This window comes from Parus major, chromosome 3 (assembly GCF_001522545.3).
Source record: "Parus major isolate Abel chromosome 3, Parus_major1.1, whole genome shotgun sequence".
Classification (NCBI taxonomy): domain Eukaryota; kingdom Metazoa; phylum Chordata; class Aves; order Passeriformes; family Paridae; genus Parus; species Parus major.
Genome location: NC_031770.1, coordinates 82,348,409 through 82,371,071, shown reverse-complemented (window position 1 = coordinate 82,371,071; position 22,663 = coordinate 82,348,409). Strand labels below are relative to the sequence as shown.

The 22,663-nt window shown below is 40.2% G+C and overlaps 1 protein-coding gene across 7 annotated transcripts in view; it reads right to left on the bottom strand.

Annotated features, from left to right (window-relative positions):
- Positions 1-1,224: 1,224 nt before the first annotated feature.
- Positions 1,225-22,663, bottom strand: part of FILIP1 (filamin A interacting protein 1) — a 102,573-nt gene continuing 81,134 nt past the window's right edge. For 4 of the 7 annotated variants that reach the window (XM_015622755.2, XM_015622753.3, XM_015622758.2 and 1 more), the window contains 3 exons: positions 16,070-18,875; positions 9,696-9,919; positions 1,225-2,062 (listed from right to left, as the gene is read on the bottom strand). In XM_015622755.2, the coding sequence (XP_015478241.1) occupies positions 9,713-9,919; positions 16,070-18,875 (3,013 nt within the window). In that variant the 3' untranslated portion in view covers positions 1,225-2,062; positions 9,696-9,712. Of the gene's footprint in view, positions 2,063-2,503; positions 9,920-16,069; positions 18,876-22,663 lie in introns of those variants that run through there. The other 3 variants (XM_015622756.3, XM_015622757.3, XM_033512956.1) reach the window with 3 other exon arrangements.

Below are 22,663 nucleotides of genomic sequence, written 5' to 3'. Positions count from 1 at the left end.
CCCACTCCTTAAGAAACATGGTGTACCAACTAAGTATGTGCTATATCAACGAAATTACTCTGCTGCCAGGATATGCAGCACTTAATTTTGACTCCTCAGTATGGCTATATTAGCAAACTCTTCACAGTGGAGATCAACTCCAAGAAAGTTCATACAGGTCCCAGAATATCCTGCTTCTCTAGAGTGTCAGCATTTGCTGCAGAACACATACATAAGAGGAAAAACAGCTCCCGTGGCTCCCATGAAGACCAAATTGACTATGCAGCAGTGTGGTACTCCAGCTTCAAAGATGGACCAACCTAACCATCCCAGTGGGATGGTGCATTAATGCACTCTTTCTGGCATCTCGCAGCACATCTCCTGCAAGCAACACTGTTTTCCTTTCCAAAAAAAGTAATTTCTCCCAGTAGCTTCTGCAGTTAAAAATCTGCAGTATTTTAAGTATGTGCCAATAACTTAGATTAAAAATCATTAGTTATGAAATGTGAAAAAAGGAAAGACCCTGCCTGGATTGCATGTAGCTTTATTTATCATTCATTCAAAAAGCATCCTTAATATAGCTGCCACAGAACTCTCTGGATGCTATTTGAGAAGCTACAACCACCAGTGTAAAAGGGGCCCCTCAGCATGTGGCCAAGTGCCTGGTGTTTAGTCCAGGTGCTAGTCCAGGACTAAAGATTCTGACAGTGCCAGTTGAACATCTCTGCCTGTGCTGTGAAAGCTCAGGGTTAGAAACAATTAAGTCATTAAGGGATTGGTGATTGATCCATCTCTGTATCTTAACATTTTCTTCTAAAAGAAAGATGGAGAGATTTGCATGGGCATGTAGTGACAGGACAAGGAAGAAAGGTTTCAAACTGACAGTAGGTTTAGATTAGATTTTAAGAAGAAATTCTTTGCTGTGAGGGTGGTGAGACACTGGAACAAAATGCCCAGAGAAGCTGTTGAACAGCTTTCCTGGGAGTGTTCAAGGCCAGGTTGGATGAAGTTTTGAGAAACCTGATCCAGTGGAAGGCATCCCTGCCCATGGCAGGGGGATTGGAACTACATGATCATTAAGGGCCTTCCAATCCAAACCACTCTATGATTCTATGGATCAGTTTCACCCTGTACATCACTGTGACACTGTATGAGACACCAGTCAGAAAAAGGAACTTCCAAACCCATATTCTGTCCCCATAAACAAATACATAGATGAGCACTGCCAACCCTAAGAAACTGGAGTTGAAATGCAAACACTTGATTATATTTGCATAGTTGTGAAAATTTATTAGTTACAGTGTCATGAAAATCGACTTTTTTTGGTACAGGCAGAAGTAAAAACATACTTTATATAGAAAAAAATCACAGCTTTAAAAACTGACTTACATTGTTTAAAATCAGTAAATCTGGTTGTATTTCAAGGCATTGGACTTTAATACTTAATTTTATGCCAAACCATCACACAGTGCAAGAAATATTCTGCAACAAATTCCATACAGCAGTCTTCAGAGTATTTAGTCTCACAGAATCTCATGGTGGCAAAAAAATGTACTGAATACTTTTCCATTTAAACAGAAAACATTGCTGAAGTTACATTTTTCTTTCTTCACATACTCTCTATTACAAAAATATCAAATTGTAAATTTGACAGTGTATTCTACAAATAAATGCATAATAAGCAACAGGAATTGCAACTTTGGCACAGCTACTTTACAAAGTGTATTATAAAAATAAATTATATGGCAAATATCAAACAAAATCAAGCAGGTGCCTTAGGCTTTGCAATTAAAAGTGAAATTCAGCTGGCAGAAAGATTGCTGCTCTCTCTCTGATTAGATACTTTTAAAATACCAGCAAAGCCATTCATTTTTAAATCTCTACCAAGAAGAAAAAATATATAAAACCTAATGGAAGCACTAAAACTTCCACAAATAATCAGTAGCACAAGTGACCCTGGTGTTGCTGGCAGAGAGCTTCTGCAGTGATCCATCCACAGGCATGGAGGGTAGTGCACACAGAGAGCTCTAGCAGGTGGTAACTCATCTAGAGTTCACGCGTAACTGGTGAATGATGACACTCTCTAAAAGAAAAGAGAGCAAAACATTCGGGTTTATGAAACTACAAACGCATTGCAACTTACTTTAAAGAAGAATTACAATGGCAGTGCAAGGCATTTTTCTAAAAAAGTCTCACAAACTTACTTCACTGCTTGATAAAACTGGTTAATGCCACAAAGGGAAACTAAATTAGTACCTGTCGAGGGCTCAGAGGACCTTGGCTTCCACTTCAGTGTCAAGACCATGATTTGGTTGTCCATAGGAAAAAGGAGTAATACAGTTTAATGGATTAAAGCAGAGGGACACCAAAGTTCCAGTTCCACACCCAAACTAGGTAGAGAAAGACTTGGAGTTGGGTGTCTAATATCTTGTCTAAGCAACTTCATCATAAATCTGGTGGCAATTCATAAATGAGGAAGAGGTATGGGATAATTTATCTTTTTTTTTTTTTTTTTAGAAACCTATAGAAACCTATGCTGTGTTTATTCAGTGAGTCTTCTTGAATTTTGCTACTGACTTTAATGGGGATAAATTTCAGACACAGCATGCAAAACTATGTGTTGGCATTTTCTTTAAAAGGCTGGATTTAATTTTGCCCAGTGTGTAGTATCAGAGGTGCCCGATCCTGATTAAGCCCTGGCCTCTGCTGAAGTACTAATGGCCTGATCTTCTGTTCTTCTACCTATATATACAGCTCACAGGCAACTTTTTTAATATAAGAATAACTTTTAATATAAGAATTTACTGTCAATTAACATTTTTCTCTAAGGTGTCTTTTATGCATTTCAAATAAGGTAACTGTACCAAAATACAGTTACACATTTTCAGAAATATTCATCTTAATTGAAATTACTTTTGTTAACTTCCTTTTTTTAATAGCATGGAGATTTTTCAGAATTTACATGACCCAAGAAATTACACTATTGGTATAACTTTTGCCTTTTACATTTTTATGGACTCTTGCTTTATCTGCCTCCTAGCTAATATTTTCAAGGTGTTTCATGAAGTTAGATTATAGAAAGAAAGAAAAATGAAAATATTTTCCATGTGCTCTTATTGCCAGAACTTTGCCACTAGATGGCAGATCCCAGTGCTGCTTTTCATACGTGGTGAAGCAAGAGCAGGGCTGAAGCAACGTCCAATAAAATACATTAAGACAAATGAAATAATAGAATTTCCCGCATTGGAAGTATTTATTTTCCACAAAATTTATCAGTAACAAATCATTTTCAACAAGAAACGTACACCAGTTCTACCACATTTGAACAGTGAATGTGAAAGAACCAGCTATTGTATGATTTTACCTTACAGCCAGTGCTGTTCTAGCTTGAAGCTCTTGTGGAATATGATGTTAAAAGCTATGTTTAAAAATTATTTTCTTAATATTAAAAATATTATTTAAAAAAAATAAATATTTTTTAATATTCACTGTGCACATTTAATAAGGAGTGTAGACACAAAATCCTAAAACAATGGGCAGCAGAAAAATATCACACTCCTTGTTAAGGCTTAGTCACTGAATGAACATCAAAACTGCAGCCAGTGTCTGGATTAAACACCTTTCTCCTACAGACCCAAACAGTAATTGTGCAGAAAATAGTAGGAGAAAAAGTCATTTTTAAAGAAGTCAGATAGTTTCCACTGATATTTATCTTCCATTAATTTCTCACACACCTAAAGAACACATGCTTCAAGATTGTCTCAGTTGAATTTGAAATGCTTATATATATGTATGAATATATATATTATACACACACATATGTGTAGTTACTAAAAGAGGTGTCTGAACAGTTACTAAGCTAAAATTAGAGTAGGGCAGATTTTGTCAGAGTTCTTTTGGGCCACCCTCTGAGGAATGGATATGATATATTCATATCCATGGAATATGATAGGAATATGATTCTATTTGAAGGATATGATTAAATAATTTTTTCTAGGGTTCTAGATGGGAATCTTTAAAGGAGCTATGTATTCACTTAAACAAAACAATTTATTTTAATGACAGAAAATGAAAATTAAGTTAATGTAAAACAGCTAATTCTGCTTTCTTGAGGAAACACATCAAGATACCAGTTCATATAATGAAGCACATCAAGTGACATTTTAACATATAAAGTTTAATTTCTCCTTACAATATATACAAGTATCACCAGATAATACAAAAACAGATGTACCACAATTGCAGACAATGCACACCCAAGCAACAGAAGAGAATCATACATCAGTATTTCTAATTCTGTTTTTAAAATCCCAAGGAGAGGTTTTTTTTGTTTGGAGAACCATTCACACCTGAGTGTTTCATACCTGAGAGCTGATAGCTCTGCACCTGACAGTAGTTAACCCTGGTTACATTTTAAGGGAAAAAAAGAAGCCAAGGTAAGAGCAATGTGTAGGGAGTAAGATTCAAAGTGAAGTTAATATCTATAATGAAAAATATTGCATATAATTTTGCCCAAGAGCAAAATTAAGAGAAAGAGGATAACTCACACTTACACAGGGGAGAAAACCATTCCCCTAAATGAAAACAAGTTCAAAAGATGAGCTCACAAAAACTCCTGCCAGCTAACTACGTGTTTCAAAGCAACTCAGTGAAATTGGCCACTGATGTGTGATGGGAACATATAATTGGTCTGAAAATTGTCCTGACTGTTGCAGCTTATGCCAAGTACCTGAAATCCAGCAGGACAGTAGCAAGCTCCATTTGAAGACATGCTGTTCCACATCTGATCAGAATTACTGAATATTCATGTAAATACCGAGTGTATTTTAGAAAGTGTTTGGCATATTTCAAGCAGGGACATATGACTTGGCATCCTGTTGGCACGGATCAACATATTAATGTGACTTTAGAGATTACTCCCATGGTGGTAATTACTAAGAGCTTTAAGTGGTTTGAGGTTTAAATACTGTGACGTGTACTCTATGGGCCTACTACAAAGAGTCACAACGTGTTTGGTTTTTGAAAAATCCCACTAACAGGTGTCACAAAAGGAAAAAAGGTGAGCAAAGTAAAGCAAAACCTCTGTTTTTCTTCTACCATTTGCCCAGGATGTTTACTAATCTGAGAGAAATCCCCCCAGGCATTACAGTTGAAGCTCTGTGCTCCTTTTTCACCAGCACTTACTCAAATGTATTGATCTACTAATGACTACATTAGCAATACCCCTATGTAGCAGTAAGTCTGGTGATGGGCTCTAATTTCATGGACCCAGTAGAAAACTTTTTAGGAACTAGACTTAAAATCAGGGAGATCATCTGGAGAACTAAGGGTGCATCTTCTCAGTCCATGTGTGCTGCTCATGAATGGGCTGGCATTTTCCCTGCCCTTCCCCCTCTCTACCTTACGGCTGGTGCTACACCATATGTTACTGCTGATGGGCTTGAGTTATCACAACTGTTTATATGGCCATGTCATCAGCCAAAACAGGGCTTCTCTCCAGCTGACACTGAATGTGACTAAAAGTACAAAGATTGGTCAGTCATCTTAGTTCCTGACAAAGCACTGTAACTATCATTACGATTCTGAGTACATTATTTTGCTACTGAAATTGTTCCACTTCATTATGAAAAAAATCCCAAACAAAATGACTAAGAAAAAAGGTAAGAGAAAGAAAGCATGAGAATGAGTGATTCCAAATGATCACTTAGTAAGGCTTAGTTTATGTATTATAATCCAGTAATGCAGAATACACAGAAGCCCTGTAAAAAAACCCCTAATATTTTACTTTGGATTGATGTATCAGAGTTTAATTCTTTGGTGCCTAGTAAATTCTGAGGTCTGAACAAAGCTTGTCCTTATGGTATTTCTGACATCACTCTTGTGTTCATTCTTTGATGCTGTGTGAAGGTGAGCTCATGCCCTACTCTTCTACACCGTGAGGCACTGCTAAGGTCTTGCTTCTTTTCTCTGCCATCCTTTTCATTAAACTGGAACAACTTATTCTGGAGTGCCCTATTGCTTTGTTGGGTTTGGATGAAATTGGTTGGTGTGTTCAGTGCTATTCATTAGGGAAGGAGAGATGGAAGGATGGATGAACACAGACACTTCATCTTATAAGCCTCCTTTTCAAAAGGGCTAGGCTCAAAGGCAGCCTTGGGAACAGGGACATGAATCTGGGGAAGCTCCCTCCTAGGTCAGTATCCTGACCCCTCAACCACTCTCTTGTTTCTGCTCAGTGAATACTGAAGCATTCCATGCAGAACGGCACAGTCTTTCCAGGAGGGAATGAGACTGCCACCTTCATCCCCCTCAGCTGCCAGTGCCTCTAGTGAACCTGCCTGCAGTTGAAGTGGGTTTGAGTCTCCTCAGGTACAGTTGAAAAGGGGAACTTGTCTCCTACCTTTGAAAAAAGGTTTCAATCAAAACCTTTTGACAATAAGCAGCACTGCCCCTGTGTTTGTGTGGTATTTGATCTACTAGAAGACATTCATGATCCTACATTCACTTTAAAACACCAACTGGTTTCCTGTGCCCTCTGGTTTTTTTCTGGCCTGTAAGCTTGGCACAGAGTTACATTAAAGCCAGCCTCTGTGCTTTATTGTCAGATTCCTTTTAATTCAGATCAGTTCCCCAGTTAAGTTCAAACACTTGTCCCACCACATAGTCAGTGACTACTTTCTTGGTTGGAGGTGACAGAGACAGGACTACAGCTTTTCAGTCCAGTGTGGAGTTACAGCCTGACTTTAAGTGACCATGAAATAGTGGCTTGACTTAAAAGCCTCGAAGGAAATGCAAGAATACCTGCATTACGGATCTCACTGAGGTACAGAGGCTGCAGTGCTACATTTAAGTCATAACAGAAACACTGACTAGACAAGGGCTGTGGAAGAACATCAAGAAGATCTTCAGGATGCCTCTTGTGCTTAGGCACTGTTTTTAGATTTCGTTGTTTAAATTGCCTTTTGGAGCTGACCTACTGAATGGAGAATCTTACTGTAGTCACTAAACATAACTGTCTTCAGATTCCAAGGAAATTTCAATGTAATACAAATAGTTAGCCTTGAACTTTTAGGATTTCTGAACTATAGGCTTTCTTTTCAAGTCATTTTACCTTTCTTCTACCTTTAGGAAATAAGAATATTAGGTCAATTAAAACAGATGTCAAAAGTTTTGAGTATAACTAAATACCTGTTTTTAGCTAACAGTTTAACCAGCTGCCCGATTCAAACCCTTTAGACTTCTGCTGCAGAACAAAAGTCCATTTTTGATGTGCAGCCCCTGGGGAAAAATAACAGGATCCTAAGTCTGACCTCTCTGGAATTTCTGAAGTTTGTCTCATCAAATCCTACTGACTCCACAGGAGCAATTCCTAGCCTGTGCCTGCATTTGTGGCTCTAGCTTTGCCAGTTTCTGTGCCCTAGATATCAGGTACTGTGAGGCTGGCTTGTTTCTTCAGGTGAATTAGTTTCTTAGACCTCAAACAAACAAAATTTTCAACAACAAGCACACATATTGTGTATGGTGACAGTCAACTAAGGAACCAAATTTCTTTGACACAAGGAAAGCTTAAGGCAGCTGTATCAATCCACACTTGATGCTTGGGGATCATGTTTGCAATATTATTTCACTGGTTTGACCTTATAACTTCCTTCAGTAACGGTATTTAGGGTGAAAATCTGGAAAAAAAACCTGTTTGTTCTTTTAAATAGCTGTTAAAAAGTCTGTGTTACAGTAAGAACAGTAAGATCTCAGCAACAATTTATTGACATACTGAGGCTTTTAAGTGATAAGAATTACTTGAGAGGATCTGATGTATTTCTGACATAGTAATTCACATTGCTTGCTAATTCCAGTTTCCAAGTTTAATCTGAAGTACTGGGAATAGGAGTTATGAAAAAATGCTACTAATACTAATCTGATTTTTGGATGTCATAGGAACAAAAACCTTAAAATTAACAACAATTTTAGGCACTACACATGTGACAAACCAAAACCTCCTCTTTTTTTAATGTGGCAAAGAAAAAATCCCCTTCATGTGAAGGATAAAATGTCAGCTTTACATTGGGAAGATTGCTGTATCTGTTTTTAAAATTCTACAGCAATGCAAAGCAGACAGAAAACTAAACACTGCTTGGATTGAGTATAATTTTGTTGACCTTCGGTGATAGAGTCTTCCATCAAATATCTTCTCCTAGGACAAATTTCGTATTTCAACCACTGGTGCATTTCCCTTTCTGTGAATTTTGTTTGTAATTTATTGGTGGACTTCCCACCTTTCTTTCTGTTTTAACCACTGGGCCCTTCACAGCTTGCTGAGGTGGTTGAAGCATTATACAACTTTAAACCCGTCATTTATTAGTCTGCTCAGCTTCATTTCTTTTGATTGTGACTTTCTTCTGTGAAAATTGATCACTGAATGGAAATGTGCTTTAATAATTCAACTGTCATTAAATAAACAATCATAACAACCATCAGCATCCACACTATTTCCATGCTGGAAAAATTCCTTAAAACATGCTTAAAAAATGCAAACATACAGATGAGGAAATCACAAAGACGGAAGGAAAAATGATGAATCACCATGGTATATTGTAAGGTGGTCTGCATTTTATGACAAAATATTTTAAACAACTGAAAACTGGGAATAATTTCATTACCAAATCCTCTCTCTTTCTACCTGAGCTGTGCCTTTAGACAGCAATTCCTGCCACCAGCAGTCTATGCTGACTTACCCTCTAAGACATAAATAAGGATGCTTGGCAACTAAGGTTTAAATGTAAGACCCAACCAGGAAAACTGAAAGCCTAGTCAGATCAATGGAATGAGTTGCTTCATAGCCTTTAGTGGTCTTTGGAGCAGGCACAAATGGATTGTATCAATTTTTGCCAGACAGTGTTTCTCAAGCTTTTGCTGAAGACTAAACACCTTCTGGCTCACAAGCCTTCATCAGAGTCCTGAGCTGGCAGCATTCCAGTGTGTGTAAATCAAGGAACCTGGTTCTAAGTGCTGTCTACAAGTGTTAACTCTCTCTGGAAGAATTAAGTTGCTGCCAAACATTATGCAACATCTCTATGCCCTTGAGTTTAGTAACTATCTTGAGAAAGCAGCTCACCACTGAGAAATGGTGATTTTGATGGGAGGCTCCTAGACAGAAGGCCACATGGTCACATGGTGCCCATCCTTCCTCTCTTCCCCCCCCAAACACACGAGATACTGACTTTCATTAAAACAGGACCTCAAGTGCACATGGCAAGTCTTCTGGCATTGCTTCCCTAGGCCATGTGGCATTTCAATAATGTGATCAAGGCAGGAAGGAAAGCAGACCATGCAGCAGCAAAAGTGGAAAGTAATCCATTAAGGTGGAAAACAATCTAGTACATGTGACCAAATTTCCTTTGATCTACTAAAAAGTGATCAAGTCTATCATTAAGAATTCCTGAACTAGATTAATAACCAGTTACCCCATTCTCACGTCCTAGACTGAAAATCTTCCTGGCATAAAATTGCCTTTTTGACAGCTTTTTTTTTTTTTTTTTTTTTTTTTTAAACTTGAGTAAGGAAACAAAATGGTTTGGTTATTTAAGTAGTCAGTGCACACACTTATTAGTTTGTTGTTAAGTGACAGCTGCAGGACTTCATTAGTACAGGCAAACGTGAACAACTACACAGACAGGGGAGCTGACTTCCATGGCAGCAGTAAAACCTGCAGAACGTACCCCCTGAGCCACGGCCATCAACCCTGACCCCCGCCCAGGGAGGCAGAGCTGCTGGCTGAAGATTTCTTCAGTTCTATTTTCATAGACTGAGTCTCAGCACGAGGCTCGAATTTTGTCACATTTCCTGCTCCTGGGGCTGCCACTACTGGCTTTCCTGCTTTCATACCTTTTGACACAGGAATGCGGGTGGGTGTGGGTCTCGGGGATAACCCATCCTGTCCTGTCTGCAAAACAAAGAGACAGAAAAATGCTGTGAATTTAGGACTTCTTCTCACACATGCTCATCTTACACTTTTCTTTGTTTTTTCCTTTATCTCTCAAACATCAATATCCCAAATAATACCTATTAGAAAGTGATATTCACACTTGGAATATGGCCATGGCACATACTGCTAGAGTAGGGCCAAAGGCACAGTTGGGATCAAATGAGGTTCCAGAGCTGAAGTCCAGTGCTTTGAATCAAGATGTCGTAAGGATGGGAATTTATGCAAATCTCCCATTTTACAGCATGACACAGTGGAGGATGACCTTAGAGGCTACTACAACATTGGCTTGGCTGTCAAGACAGATAACAATATTAGCATCTTGTATAGACACTACCACAGGCGCTCAGAACAGCATAGTCAGCTGAGGCTAATGATGAACACAGAGTAACTGTCAAAGTTTAGGAGCTGGGGCATGGTCACTGAGCATTATAAATAAAATGGAATTTTACTTCCCAAAGTATGCTGAGCTCATGGCTGAGGCCACTTATTTCTGCACTGGGAAGAGCAGGGGGCTGGGAGAGAAAGAGACGGAGAAAAGATCCGGATTTCCTTTTCCTGTGTCTGCAGCAGGAGGGATGTGGGAAAGGGCTCTCCCCCTCCAAGCCCTAATCATGACCTGAGAAACTTTGATGAAGGTGAAGCTGCTAACCCAGATTTCCAAGGATACCTCAAGGCATTGTGGACATGGTCATTTTACTATCTCTGCCAGTCTTCTGCCCTGGACAACAGCCTAACAAGCATACTTATCCTGAAGTTTCACTGCTTCAGTATTAAGAAAACAAAGAAATTCAGTATTAAGAAAACAAAGAACAGCCTAAGTGTTTGGCTTTGGGCTGGCAGACCCAACACCTCTCCTGTGCCCTTCTGAAGCCCCAGCTGGAGACCAGGCCAAAGCTATCCCATAGATTTGAAACTGCAAGCAGCACATAAGCTTCAGCTACAGAACCTCACTGTGTAAATGCACAAGGAGTACTTGGATAGGATGAAAAGACTCAAAAGGGCCAACTGCTATTTTCTGTCTCTCTTGGCCAGATAATGATGCATGTACTCTTCAAGGTCAAAACTGGAGCTACCCCATATGAATGATGGCTTAAAGAAAATACTTATAAACATGACAATTCTGAAAGGAAAATGGGGTTTATCTCCTGCAGCGTACAATACAGATAATGGTGACAAATGATGATGGTGACAACTTCAGTGTCTCCGAATTTTGTGAGTCACGAATACGTGACTGACATTTCTGTTCAGATTATGGATAAAGACTTTGATCACACAAAAGAGAACAATTCTCCTAAGTTCCTGGACACTTATAACATATAAGCAAAATAAAACTAAACAGCTGAAATATACCAGATTGGGGGCCCATGTTAGGGCAACATGCATTGTAGATTTACTTGAAAATGCTCTACAAATGTTTTTCAGCCAGTGGCATCAGAGCTTTCTGTCTGCATCCTGAGCATGCAAAAGAAAACCATTCCTTAGTCTTCTAAGAACAGATTCAAAACCCCATGTGTACACTCAAAAAAAATCACAATTGGAAAACTTGAATGCTGTCTGCCTGACAGGAAGGAAGCCATTTTCAATAACTAAAAGCAACATTTACAATAGCAGTCTAAAGGCTAATATGGAACTCACATGTAGATGTCAAAACAAGTTAGGCCCATACAATTCTGTAGGGCAAAACATGCAAATGCATTCCATCAGCCTTGGAAAATATGTCAACATCCCAGGGAACCCAAATGACAAACATCTTGTACTCCCTGAAAGAGTTCCACAGTGTGTAAACATGAGGCAATCAAATGGAGTAGCTGGAATCTCAGGCATTTCTTCAGCTCTATTCACATGTAAATTATTAACTAAGGATTTGGGCGCCTTCAAGTTACTCATTTCAAGCCTAAATCACTCAAAAGCACTTTGAAAAGAACTCTAACTTGCTTTAAATTTCTTAGTTGCCTTCATTCCAGCATACTAACATGTTGATCGTTTGGAAGCTAATGCCTGCTTCCCAGGCAGCTGCAAAAGCATTTTGTGTTTGCCAAGTGAGATGGCACAAAGGTGCCTCCCCAGCCGGCTGTCCCCTTGGGCACGGGAAGGGGCAGCAAGCAGAGAACATATCCAGTCCACGTCTGTAGCATCTGTGGTAGAGAACCCACAGGACTGCCTGTCTCTCCAATGTTTCTTCCAATAATTCAAAGTCATTCCTTCCAGCCCTGTTTGTCTGTAGGTTGCTGTCTTCTGGTTGATCCAGGAACGTGGCTGCAACCAGAAACCAACCCTTATACAGCTGAACTGGAGTGCCCGAGATGTGGCCCCCTGGGACACTGGGTGATGCAAGCTGGATTTGAGCTGGCAAGGCAAGACATGGTGCTGGAACAGGGACCCAGTGAAGTTACACAAGACATTACCGAGAGTGAAATTAACATGTGCAGCTGCATGGTGCAGTCATAATCAGCTCTCTCTGCAGACACAGGTGTATTAACCTGTGAAGTTGCATTAAGGTAGGGCAGTCCCATTAAAGGAAAAAAGGTGAGCAGAACATACAGAACATGTAGCACATTTGAGAGGTTTGTAACAGGTCCTGTTTGGTGTGTTTTATTGACACACCAAGAGAATGCTTTCATGCACAAACTGGCTTCTGGAATATTTTAATTACAAAAGTGTTTTTTCAGCATTTGTTCTCAATCTGATCAGACCCCAGCTTGCCCTGGTCAGAAATGGTTCAATTCAGTGACCAACAGACACCTTGTGCAATTTGAAATGACCTGAGCTACTCAAGCAATGTGCACGGTGCTGGTAGAGGACAGATGACCCAAGGAGACCTAAAACTTCTGATAAAGCAGCTGGAAGGCAGGTAGACTACTTGACACCACTGAAAATGGCACTAAAATAAAGTATGTTTAGGTAACTTTACCTTGAAAGGGTGGGACTTAAGTTCTAGTCAATATAGTCAGCAGAGCTAGTGGGCAATTCGGCTCACACAGAAGCTTGCTCTGTCTCAGCTGGATCATCCCCTGGTCACCACAGAGCCAGCACACAGTGCTGACACGGGGACTGATGACTACAGACTAACTCAGCTGTCCACACTGAGGCATCTTGTGCCATCTGAGGTGTCCCACCAGCTGCCACTGCAGAAAGGTACAGGTCTGTTATCACTCCTAGCCTCACACACGTCTCAATTGCCACAGGTACACAGCCAGCACCACAACACCTCTGCATGGGTGAGTGAGCTGCCCCCTGCACCTCCAGGAGCTCTAGCAGCAGCTTAGAGCATATATGGGACACCTACAAAGAGCTACATTTAGGTGCCAATCTCAAACTAAGAGCTGTCCAATTGCAAGTGGCCTTCCAGCTGCATAAACACTTGTCCTGTTGGTCTGGCACCCGACAGCTTCTCAGCGGGGCCCGGTCACAGGACGCTCTGCATGGTTGGTGCTGTGCCACCGTGCTGGCTCTGCTGCAGCCGGGATTCCCTCTGCTCCCTGCAGATTTGCTCAGCCCTGGAGTCACTGTGTACCCTGGCAGCATAAACAGTTGGCACTCAATGCCAGGCTTGTAGGAGGTGGGGAGCACAGGGATTAAGTGATTATAGAACTGACACCCATCCTGGTAGCCAAAGATCCACATTCACCAGCAGTCCTATAACCAACTGTAAGGCCTAAATCAAACAGGATGTAGGCGCCACTGGTTTGGGGTTTTTCACAAAGAATAGTTTGGTTTATTCTGTGTGATTTTTTTCTGCAAACTATATGAACTGTCCTGAGAAAATAAATTTGGGGCAATGTGCTAAGGGAAGACTAACAAACAGGCTCGTTTTGGTCTCCATATCCTCTGGTTCACTTGCAATAAAAAAAATCATATCCTAGGTCTGCTAGGATAGTCCAAGTATTTTCCTGGGAATGCATTTAACTCTAATCAAGCTAAGGAGGACTAAACACCATTTTTTTCTGTTTCTGTGGGAACTACCCAAATCCATAGGCTGCCATAGAAAAGGCATTAATACACTGTACAAAGCATCTTGTGTGAGGAGAGTTAGGACAAAAATTAAAAACAGTGAGCTAAGAAAGCAGCTGTGTATCAGTTCATCTTGGTCAATTTTATTAATTTAAACCCTCAAAATCGTATCTGTTGGTTTCATCTAGGGTTACTGAGTAAATGATCACAGCTTGGGTTTTCTGACTAGGGGCAGTGAAGTGTGTTTGTAAAGTTGTCATTTGCAAAATAGATGATGAATACACTTCTTTTTCCAAGAGGCTAGGGAGGAAAAGCCATATTTGAGCTTGTTCAAAGTTGCCTGCTCAGCTGACTAGGGACATTAAAAGGGAAGCATAAGATAAAGTAAATCTTATGGCTGAACTATTTTCCTTACATTCCAAATCAGGGAGGATAAAGTGAAGAAAGACGCCTGTTTTTAGCCAGAAAAAAAAAAAAAAAACAACAAAACAACGAAACAAAAAAGTTTTTTTATGTCATGGTTCACTGCATCATTACACTAGAGACAGACATCTAGTTAAAAAGAAAAGTTTTTAAAAAAAAGTTTTCCAGGCTTCTGAGAGACAAAGGAGTTTGTAAATTAATTCAAGACTTTAAAAAATGAACAGTTGCCTCTAATATGCAAAGACTGTACAATAAAGTATCTACAATACATTATATAGGCAGGAAGAGAGAATGAGCGCATGTGCAGTCCCAGACAGATCTGTGTGATGAATGCAAGTTTTCTTAATTCAGAAGCTTTAAATGAGAATGGCAGCTTCTCTCCAAAAGTGTGAAAGTGTATCTTAAATACACTTTGACATTTCAGCTTGGGAAGAGATGCCTGACAAGGAGTGTTGTAGGGGTCTGCTGACTCCAGAGCAGCATGGACAAATGAGTAGGGGATGACTATTCAGTATTTGTCAAGATACAAGAAAAAGGCTGTAGCCAATGAAGGTATTGCATAAAAAGAGCTTTTCCTAAAGCCCAGAACTGAATTCACTGCCCCCTGATGTTGTGGAAACAACAGTGTAAATGAGTTCAAAAAGCAATTAAAAGAATAAATAGAAGAAAACTCTGCTATGGTCTATTAAAGACAAAGATGCGACTACAGGCTCTGGTTCAGAAATACCCACCTATTGCCAAAAATTGGGAACAGATGCTGAGGGAAACATTACTGTGTTTTATCCAAACTCAAAAATAATTGAGTAAAATAATTTTACTCAAAATAATCTTCCCCTAAGCATCTGTTGCAGACTCTGTCTAGCTAAGTTTTTGGACTAATACAGTACTGCTGGTTTTCTGTTTTGGTTAACTTCTTCTTTCCCAGGGTATTTCCAACTAAAGCAATAAAAACATATGTCCAATAATAAACTGGGGAAGGACTATCAATAAATACTGCCCACTATGGTTAAAGACAGAGGTGAGAAGTTCTTAAGTATGAAAAAGAAGCTGGGATACCACCACAGAAGCCCGAAGAGAAAGCAAAAAATAAAATATGCCACAGGAAGCTCTGTTGTAATTCAGCACTTACAGAAGTTCAGAGGAACAGAAATATCTCTACTATTCATGGCTAAAGAGTCTTGGAGCTGTAAGCAATGATAACATGTCTGTCTATTTATTCCTTTGGAGTTTAGTAATATAGCAGATATTAACTGAATTATATGGAGATCATGGGATTATATCAAAGAAATGCCAGTCTTCATAATTAAAATCTAAACACCTGCCAGCTGGGCCAAAAAAACATGAGGTGTATTTTCAAAATTCAGAAATTGCATTAATCAAAAACGAAAATACAGCTTCCTTCTCTGTCATCCCAATCATTCTCTGTCCCTCTGTCTCTCACTTGTGATTTTACTGGGTTGCCATTATGAAAATGACTTTGAAGGGACTTCCTCTGGAAGTTAACTGCTTTGGGAGATAATACAAAAAGTATACCAGCATCCAACACTGGTACAAAAATACATGAATTGGGCAAATTCTGATTAATTTCTGATTAAGCTTGAGCCTGGAAGACATGTAGGGAAGACAGGAGCTTCTCTTCACTCCCCCCATTTTCCCTGCTGATGTCTCAAACCCAAGCTACAGTTTGTCCTTCTCCCTGCCATGAAGACCACACAATGAGACTACACTGCTTACCATTGATTGTGTTCCTCGTGTGGAAGATGTTGTAACAGGCGTGATGGTGATAGTGCTTGTCACCTTGCTGGCTGCAGGTCGCGGGGACAGGTTGTTCCGAGGTGATCGAAGGACTGTGCCAGTGACCACCTCTTTCTCTGCCGCCATGTTCACCGGCCGGACTGTTATCACAGGGCTCGCAGCGTCAGGCGCGGCATTGGGAGAACGTTTGAACTGGGAGCCCAGGTGGATGTGGATTTTGTTGTCCTCTGTTGTAATAATGTTGGCGTTGGCATTGTACTTGCGGATTGGGGTCGGGACGGTTTGCTTTTCTGGCGTGACTTTGAAGACAGCCCTTCCCATGGTCATATCTTGTGATTGTGGAGAGACTGAGATTTCTGCTGGCGCTGCAGATGTCGATACTGTCATAATCTGAATTGGCGATGCAGGTCTGTCAGCAAAGGGTGCTCTCCCTCCCTCTGGGGACTTTTCCCTGGAGAATGTTGTTATAGTGACTGGAGACATGGAACGATCTGGGCCCATGGGACTTTCACCGCCTTTTCCTTTTTGTGGCATAACATTTGGAGAGGGAATGATGGTTATTCGTGGCTTCTGATTTCCCAAAGTAGGAATGACAGTGGTACTTGAAAAAAATTCCTCAGCAGATGGACTGGTTATCTCCAAAGTTGCTGTACTGTTCTCATGGTCTGGTGTCACCCGAATATGAAGAGGCTGACCCTGCTTTGGTGAAAGGACAACCTCTCCAGGATGTGCTGGACTACTGTGGGTTCGGGCTCCTTTATCAGGAGTTGTCTGAGCCCCAGCTTCCCTCTTTTTCATCCACGGTATCCAGGATTTCCTCATAGCAAGCTCATTTGCTGCTGGAGGATATCTCTCAAGCACTGAAGAACGCTCCATGGGTTTTTTCAGACCTACCTGTCGCAGATTGCTCATGATATGATTCTCCTCTTGAAAGGATTTCCTTATAAACACCGCTGGAGTTTCTTCTTCTGCTGCTTCATTGCTTAAAGCATCTGTCTGCACGCCGGTGGACGTCACGGGAACATCGACCATTCTTCTCCCGTTCATGCTGGGCCTCAGAGCGCGGCTGTAACGCTTAGAAAGCTCCAGCTCTCTTGTCAGGTTCAAGACTTCCTGCCCCATGCTCTTGTTTTTGTTTTCCTCTTCCATAAACCTTTGCTGTAGAACTGAATAATCGACTTGGAGCTGAGAAAGCTGGTCTTCTTTGTTCATGAGCTCATGGATTTTTTCCTTAAGTGCTTGAACTTCTGCTTTCAAATCTCTGCTTTTGGCCTCTTCCAGACGAAACCTGTGCCTAAACTCTGCCTCCTGGCTCACTACTTCACCTTTTTCTATTGCTTTCGTTTTGGCAATCTGGAGTTTCATCTCCTCCAATTGCTGAGAAAGAAAATTAGCTTTATCCTGCTCAGTCCTAAATTTCTGTTCTAGCTGATCATACTCATCTTCAGTCTTCATCAAATCTCCTTCAACCACTTCCAGTTGTTTGAGACGTTTTTTCAATCTTTCGATCTCAATGGTAAGTTCCTTAATCTTGTTGTCCTCATGACAACCATGCTCTGCTCCTTTCCTAGCTCGACCTCTTGTAATTTCTCTTTCTACTTCCTCCATACCATCAATTCTTTTCTTTAACAGGTCAACTCTACAGCTTAATTCAGATGATTTTTCTTCTTCACTTCTCAGTTTGCCAATTAACTCGTCTCTTTCCTTTGTCAAACTAGATACTTTTTCCTCCATTTCAGATTTCAGTTTCAAAAATTTCTTACTTTCTTCTATCAATTTCTCTGTTACATCCATAACTTTCCCTTGTTCAACTTTAAAATTCTTGTTTAAGCCCTCAACCTTTTTCTCCTCCTGTTTTATTTTTTCCATCATATTTTTTCGCTCATCAACCAGCATTACAGTAAATGACTTCAGCTTCGTAAGGTCATCTTTTAAGCTTATTTCAGCCTTTTCCAACTTGCTTTCAGATGTCTCAAGGTCCTTCACTCGAGTCTTCACTACTTCCAACTCATTTATCAAATCCTTAGTCAAATTTTTTTCTTTCTCCAAGTTTAAGTGTAGCTGAGTGCATTCTGACTTACTTTTACTGAAAGCCTCTTCCAGCTTCTCTAATTCTGACATTCTTTTCTGCAGTTTTTCCACTTCAAGTTTCAACTCTTTGCTATGATGCTCTTCCTCTTGCAGTTTATTTTTCAACTCCTTGCACTGGGATTCAGTTTTTGTGATCTCTTCATCTTTCCCCTCCATTTCAAGCACGTGCTTGCGGAGGTTTTCCACTTCTGCCATTAAGCTAGAGTTCCCACATTCCCCTTTCGCTATTTTATCTCTTAGTTCTTGAAGTTCCTCCTCAGCTTTTTGAAGATTTTTGTTAGTTTCTTCTAGCTCCTCTATTCTGCGAGTCAGCCCCACTAGCCTGAGCCTTAGCTGTCTATTATGTGACTCTTGATTAGCCAGTTTAGCAGTCATCTCCTCATGTTCTTGACAAAATGATAATGTTTTGTGTTCAAGTTCTGCCTCTAATTTCATCAGTTTTTGCCCATCTTCTTTTGTTTTTGCAGTAATAATTTTAAGCTTTTCTTCTTCTTCCTTTAGTTTTTGGGTTAAGTCTTGTATTTTCTGGCTTTGTTGACCAAGTTGTTCAATATGCATTTGTCTTTCATCCACCAGCATGAGTGCAAATGATTTGAGCTTGACTAGTTCTTCTCTTAGTTTATTAATTCTCTTTGTATGCTCCTTTTCCTTACGGGCTTGATAGATCTTCTCCTGCTCAAGAAGTTTCTTCAACCTGAAACAAGTTAGAAGAGATACATTAAGACTAAAATATATATATATATATATATATATATATATGTCTATGTGTGCATCTCTCTATTTCTAAAATCACCTTTGTTTTAGCTTCTTTCTTTTATTAATTGTAGCCTTCAAGAAATAACTACCTACTACAGTTATATTCCCAAACCAAGTATTTTGAATTACAAAAGTTAAATGAAAGATACATCAAATCATCTAGAAATCTGAAATACAGTAAAATTTTATATGTGTATAGATAACAAATACATCAGGTTTTAATTTCTTCACATTTATTTCTCTGTTAGAATGTTGGTTAAAGTATATAATGTCCCAGGGGACAATTATTATCTACTCACTAATTCATTTATACTAAAATTGTTCTACAAGGTGGATTCCTCTCTATGTCTTGCATACAGAAAAACATGTAAAATAAGGTAAAATATTTAAACTAATTGCCATATGCAGCCACACATAAACAGACCAATCCTGGTTACAAATAAACCAGCAGAACAGAAGATTACATTAGCACACAACTGATAACCATCTGGGCATCACAGGCATATGAAATTAGCAGGAAGATAAATTTTCCAGCACAGTGACTATTATGTTAAAAGGTTTCTTCTTCTACATTTCCATTGTGAACCACAAGGATCAGATTAGTCAAACCATTGGCTACAGCTGACCTCATCTGGAAAGTGCTCTTCTCTGTATGGACTCTAAAGTTGTGTTTGCAGACAAAAATAAAGCTTGCCATATACAAACTAGGTGTCTCCTCAGAAAGATAATAAAGTCATATATTACCCAGCCTTAGCCATGCAGCATGGAGTAATATAACTATTTTTTACCTGTAATTTATGTTCAGGATATGCTGCCATCAACATAGGAAGTTCCTGCACATGTTCTAAGCACAGATTTATGAGGATGGTGATCCACAATTGACAAAGAAGTACAGATAACACAGTGATGTATCCCTGACCAATCTAAGAGCATTATTGTAAAAGCAGCAGTCTGATTTAGAAAGACACAGGTATGCATGCTGAATATACTGTGAAATATTTTTTCCAAACCACTGTCAGAGCGCATACAGTTCCCACATCTTCGTCAAGACACAAGATAATTCAAATCCACTTGCTTTGCTTACCCTAAGTCTGAAGCTTTTCAACTTCCTTTTTATAACTGAGACGCACATCCAGGTGGTAATAGCAGAGCAATTAATGCCTGGTAATTAACTTGCAGTAGCTGGAACATCCATATCTTAGCAAAGACCAACTTTTATCAATATTTTTATCTTACATGTTGGATTGTAGATGACAGCAGGTGGAGCACAGATACATGTTCCTCTCTGCTACTCCAGCAATGAAGTGGTGCCAAGGGCCCCGGGGCACAATGTCATACACAAAGGATGTCTCCCAAGCCCTCACCTTAACTCTACACTCCTAGCAAGAGCCAGATTAACTCAGTACTCAGCAACTATTAATGTTTCACTCCTTGTTCCTGGGGGACCAGAACCAAAAGGAACTGGAAAGAAAAGCTATAAGAAAAGAGAAGGAAGTCAGAAAGCAGAACACAGGATGCAGTAGGTAGGGAAGGAGAAGGCTGAAGAATGCATTTGAAAACAAGCCTCGGATAGGATGTGGGAGTAAGAGAATAGTAGGAACCAGCAGTAGAGAGAAAAACAAACAAACATTGCAGCCAGCCTTGCAGGGTCACAGATTATTCTCAAAAAAATAAAAAGTCTCTTTAGTTGTGGCAGCTCTTTGGAAAGGACTGAAAAGGCGTGCTGGTGGATGCCTCATTATTGGTCAAGTTAGAATGTCAAAAGGTAAAAAAAGACCCACTGTCACTCACAAAGCATGCACTTTTCACACTGAAGAAGGAACTTTATTAGCATGCAATATATTCCCTGGCTGCTCTATCACACTTTGCTTAGTGCAAATTTTTCAGCCAAGGACTCTTCCTCATCTCCCCCAGGATGCATTTTTAAAGGAACAGCATCTATCCTTCCACAAAAATATTGTTTGCCATGACAGAACAGGGTAGCCAAACCTGGTGGTTCTCTAAATGACCCATCTTCCAAAGTCAAAAACATAGGAGAATGTTTCCAGCCTCCCTTGTCCCACAGGAAAATTTTAAGGTGACCCCTAAATATTAAAAAACCCCAGAAGACAGTTTTATAAAAAAATAAAGTAGAAAGAAATCTTGACCCAAAGGCCTAGAGATGCTTAGAAAACTGTCTATGGTTTTTAATTCCTAGGCCTGCACATGTGATTTTCCACCCAGCAGTTGCTCCAGGCAGTATGCAGCAGCCAGGCTGCTAAGCAGAGTGCAAAATAAAGCACTGGCCACGCATGGCTCCACATGATTACATGAGAGTCTACTGGGGAATACTCCTGAGAAAGCCACTGAAAAAAACCACAAATACCTGTTAAACTAAGACAAAAAAATGCCAGTCATGAGGCTGAGCAACAGAAAAAATTGCATGTTAGCCCTGTCACTGCCTTGCAGGAGTGCTAGCAGCGGGGAATAATCAGCTTGGCCCCTCTGGGAAAATAAAGCAACATTCAGTATTTTATTCTGCCTCACCTTTAGCACAGGGAAACTACATGTCTTAGATATGACAAGCCAACTTGCAGAGAAGATACTTGACAATACTTCTGTTTTTCATGTATATGGGAACTGCTTCTAAAATCTGTTTCTGTGAGGGAGGGATGGGAAGGTAGTACACAAATGTGTGTGCTAATTGCCAAAGTAATTTAAAAATCCACAGCTTTTCAGTGTTACTTCTAGACACCAAAATAACACTGAGTTTAAGCTTGCTCCAACTTTTCCATCTTTGCACAAATTTCACACCTCAGTGGTTAAACTGTAATTTCAGCAGGACTGCAAGGTGAGATTGTCCCCTCTTGACCCTCACAGCACATTTGCTGTTATCGGGCTTCTCATCTGACTCCTGCTGCTAATGTTTGCTGAGTAACACCAATCTACATGGGCTCCTGTGCAACACTAAAAGCCCTCCAGTCTCCCAGCACCGGGTCTTCAACGTGTTAGCCAGAGCAACTGCATTCTGGATTGTCAAGAGGCTGAAAGCACCTATATTCAGGATCAAAATCAAAACAAAACCTTTAATAATGAAACATTAGATACAGCCAAAACACTGACAATTCAACAATTTGATATCCCCCCAGCCCAGTCCCTGCATGTGGTATCTTGGTTTGTGTTATTTCTAGAAATGGGGAGAAATGTCTGGATACCACTGGATAACCCGCATTCATCAGTGAGAGTCTCAGGGGTTTGACATCTATACCCCAGCAGGGAAGGATGCAGACGTGATCCAGTTCCCTGCTGAGAGAGGGACCACACTGCCTGCCCCTCTGTGGACAGCACTGCCGCAGTCTGTGTGGCACCTCTTTTCCCCATGGGTCACCACATGTACCATGTCAAAGCACGCAGCCCGAGTCAGTCCCTGAATACATGGTCTTTTGCTGCCATGGGGGTCCTGGTGGTCTCTCCCTCTCCTTACTATCTGTCCTCCCCACAGTATGTGAGCAACAGGTCCAGCACTCAAGACAGGCACATTTCCCCTTGCACAACTGTATAAATAAGCAACAAAGCCTTAGGTATGATGACTGTGTGCAAACTGATAACTGCCTCAGTTAAAAACAAACCCCAGGAGGATGCTGCTCTGATTTTGTTCTGTAAAGAAAGATGTCTGACTGACATGGTGGAGGATGCTGGAGTACAGAAGGTACTGGTGCATGACATGGTCCCTGGTGCACAGGGAGC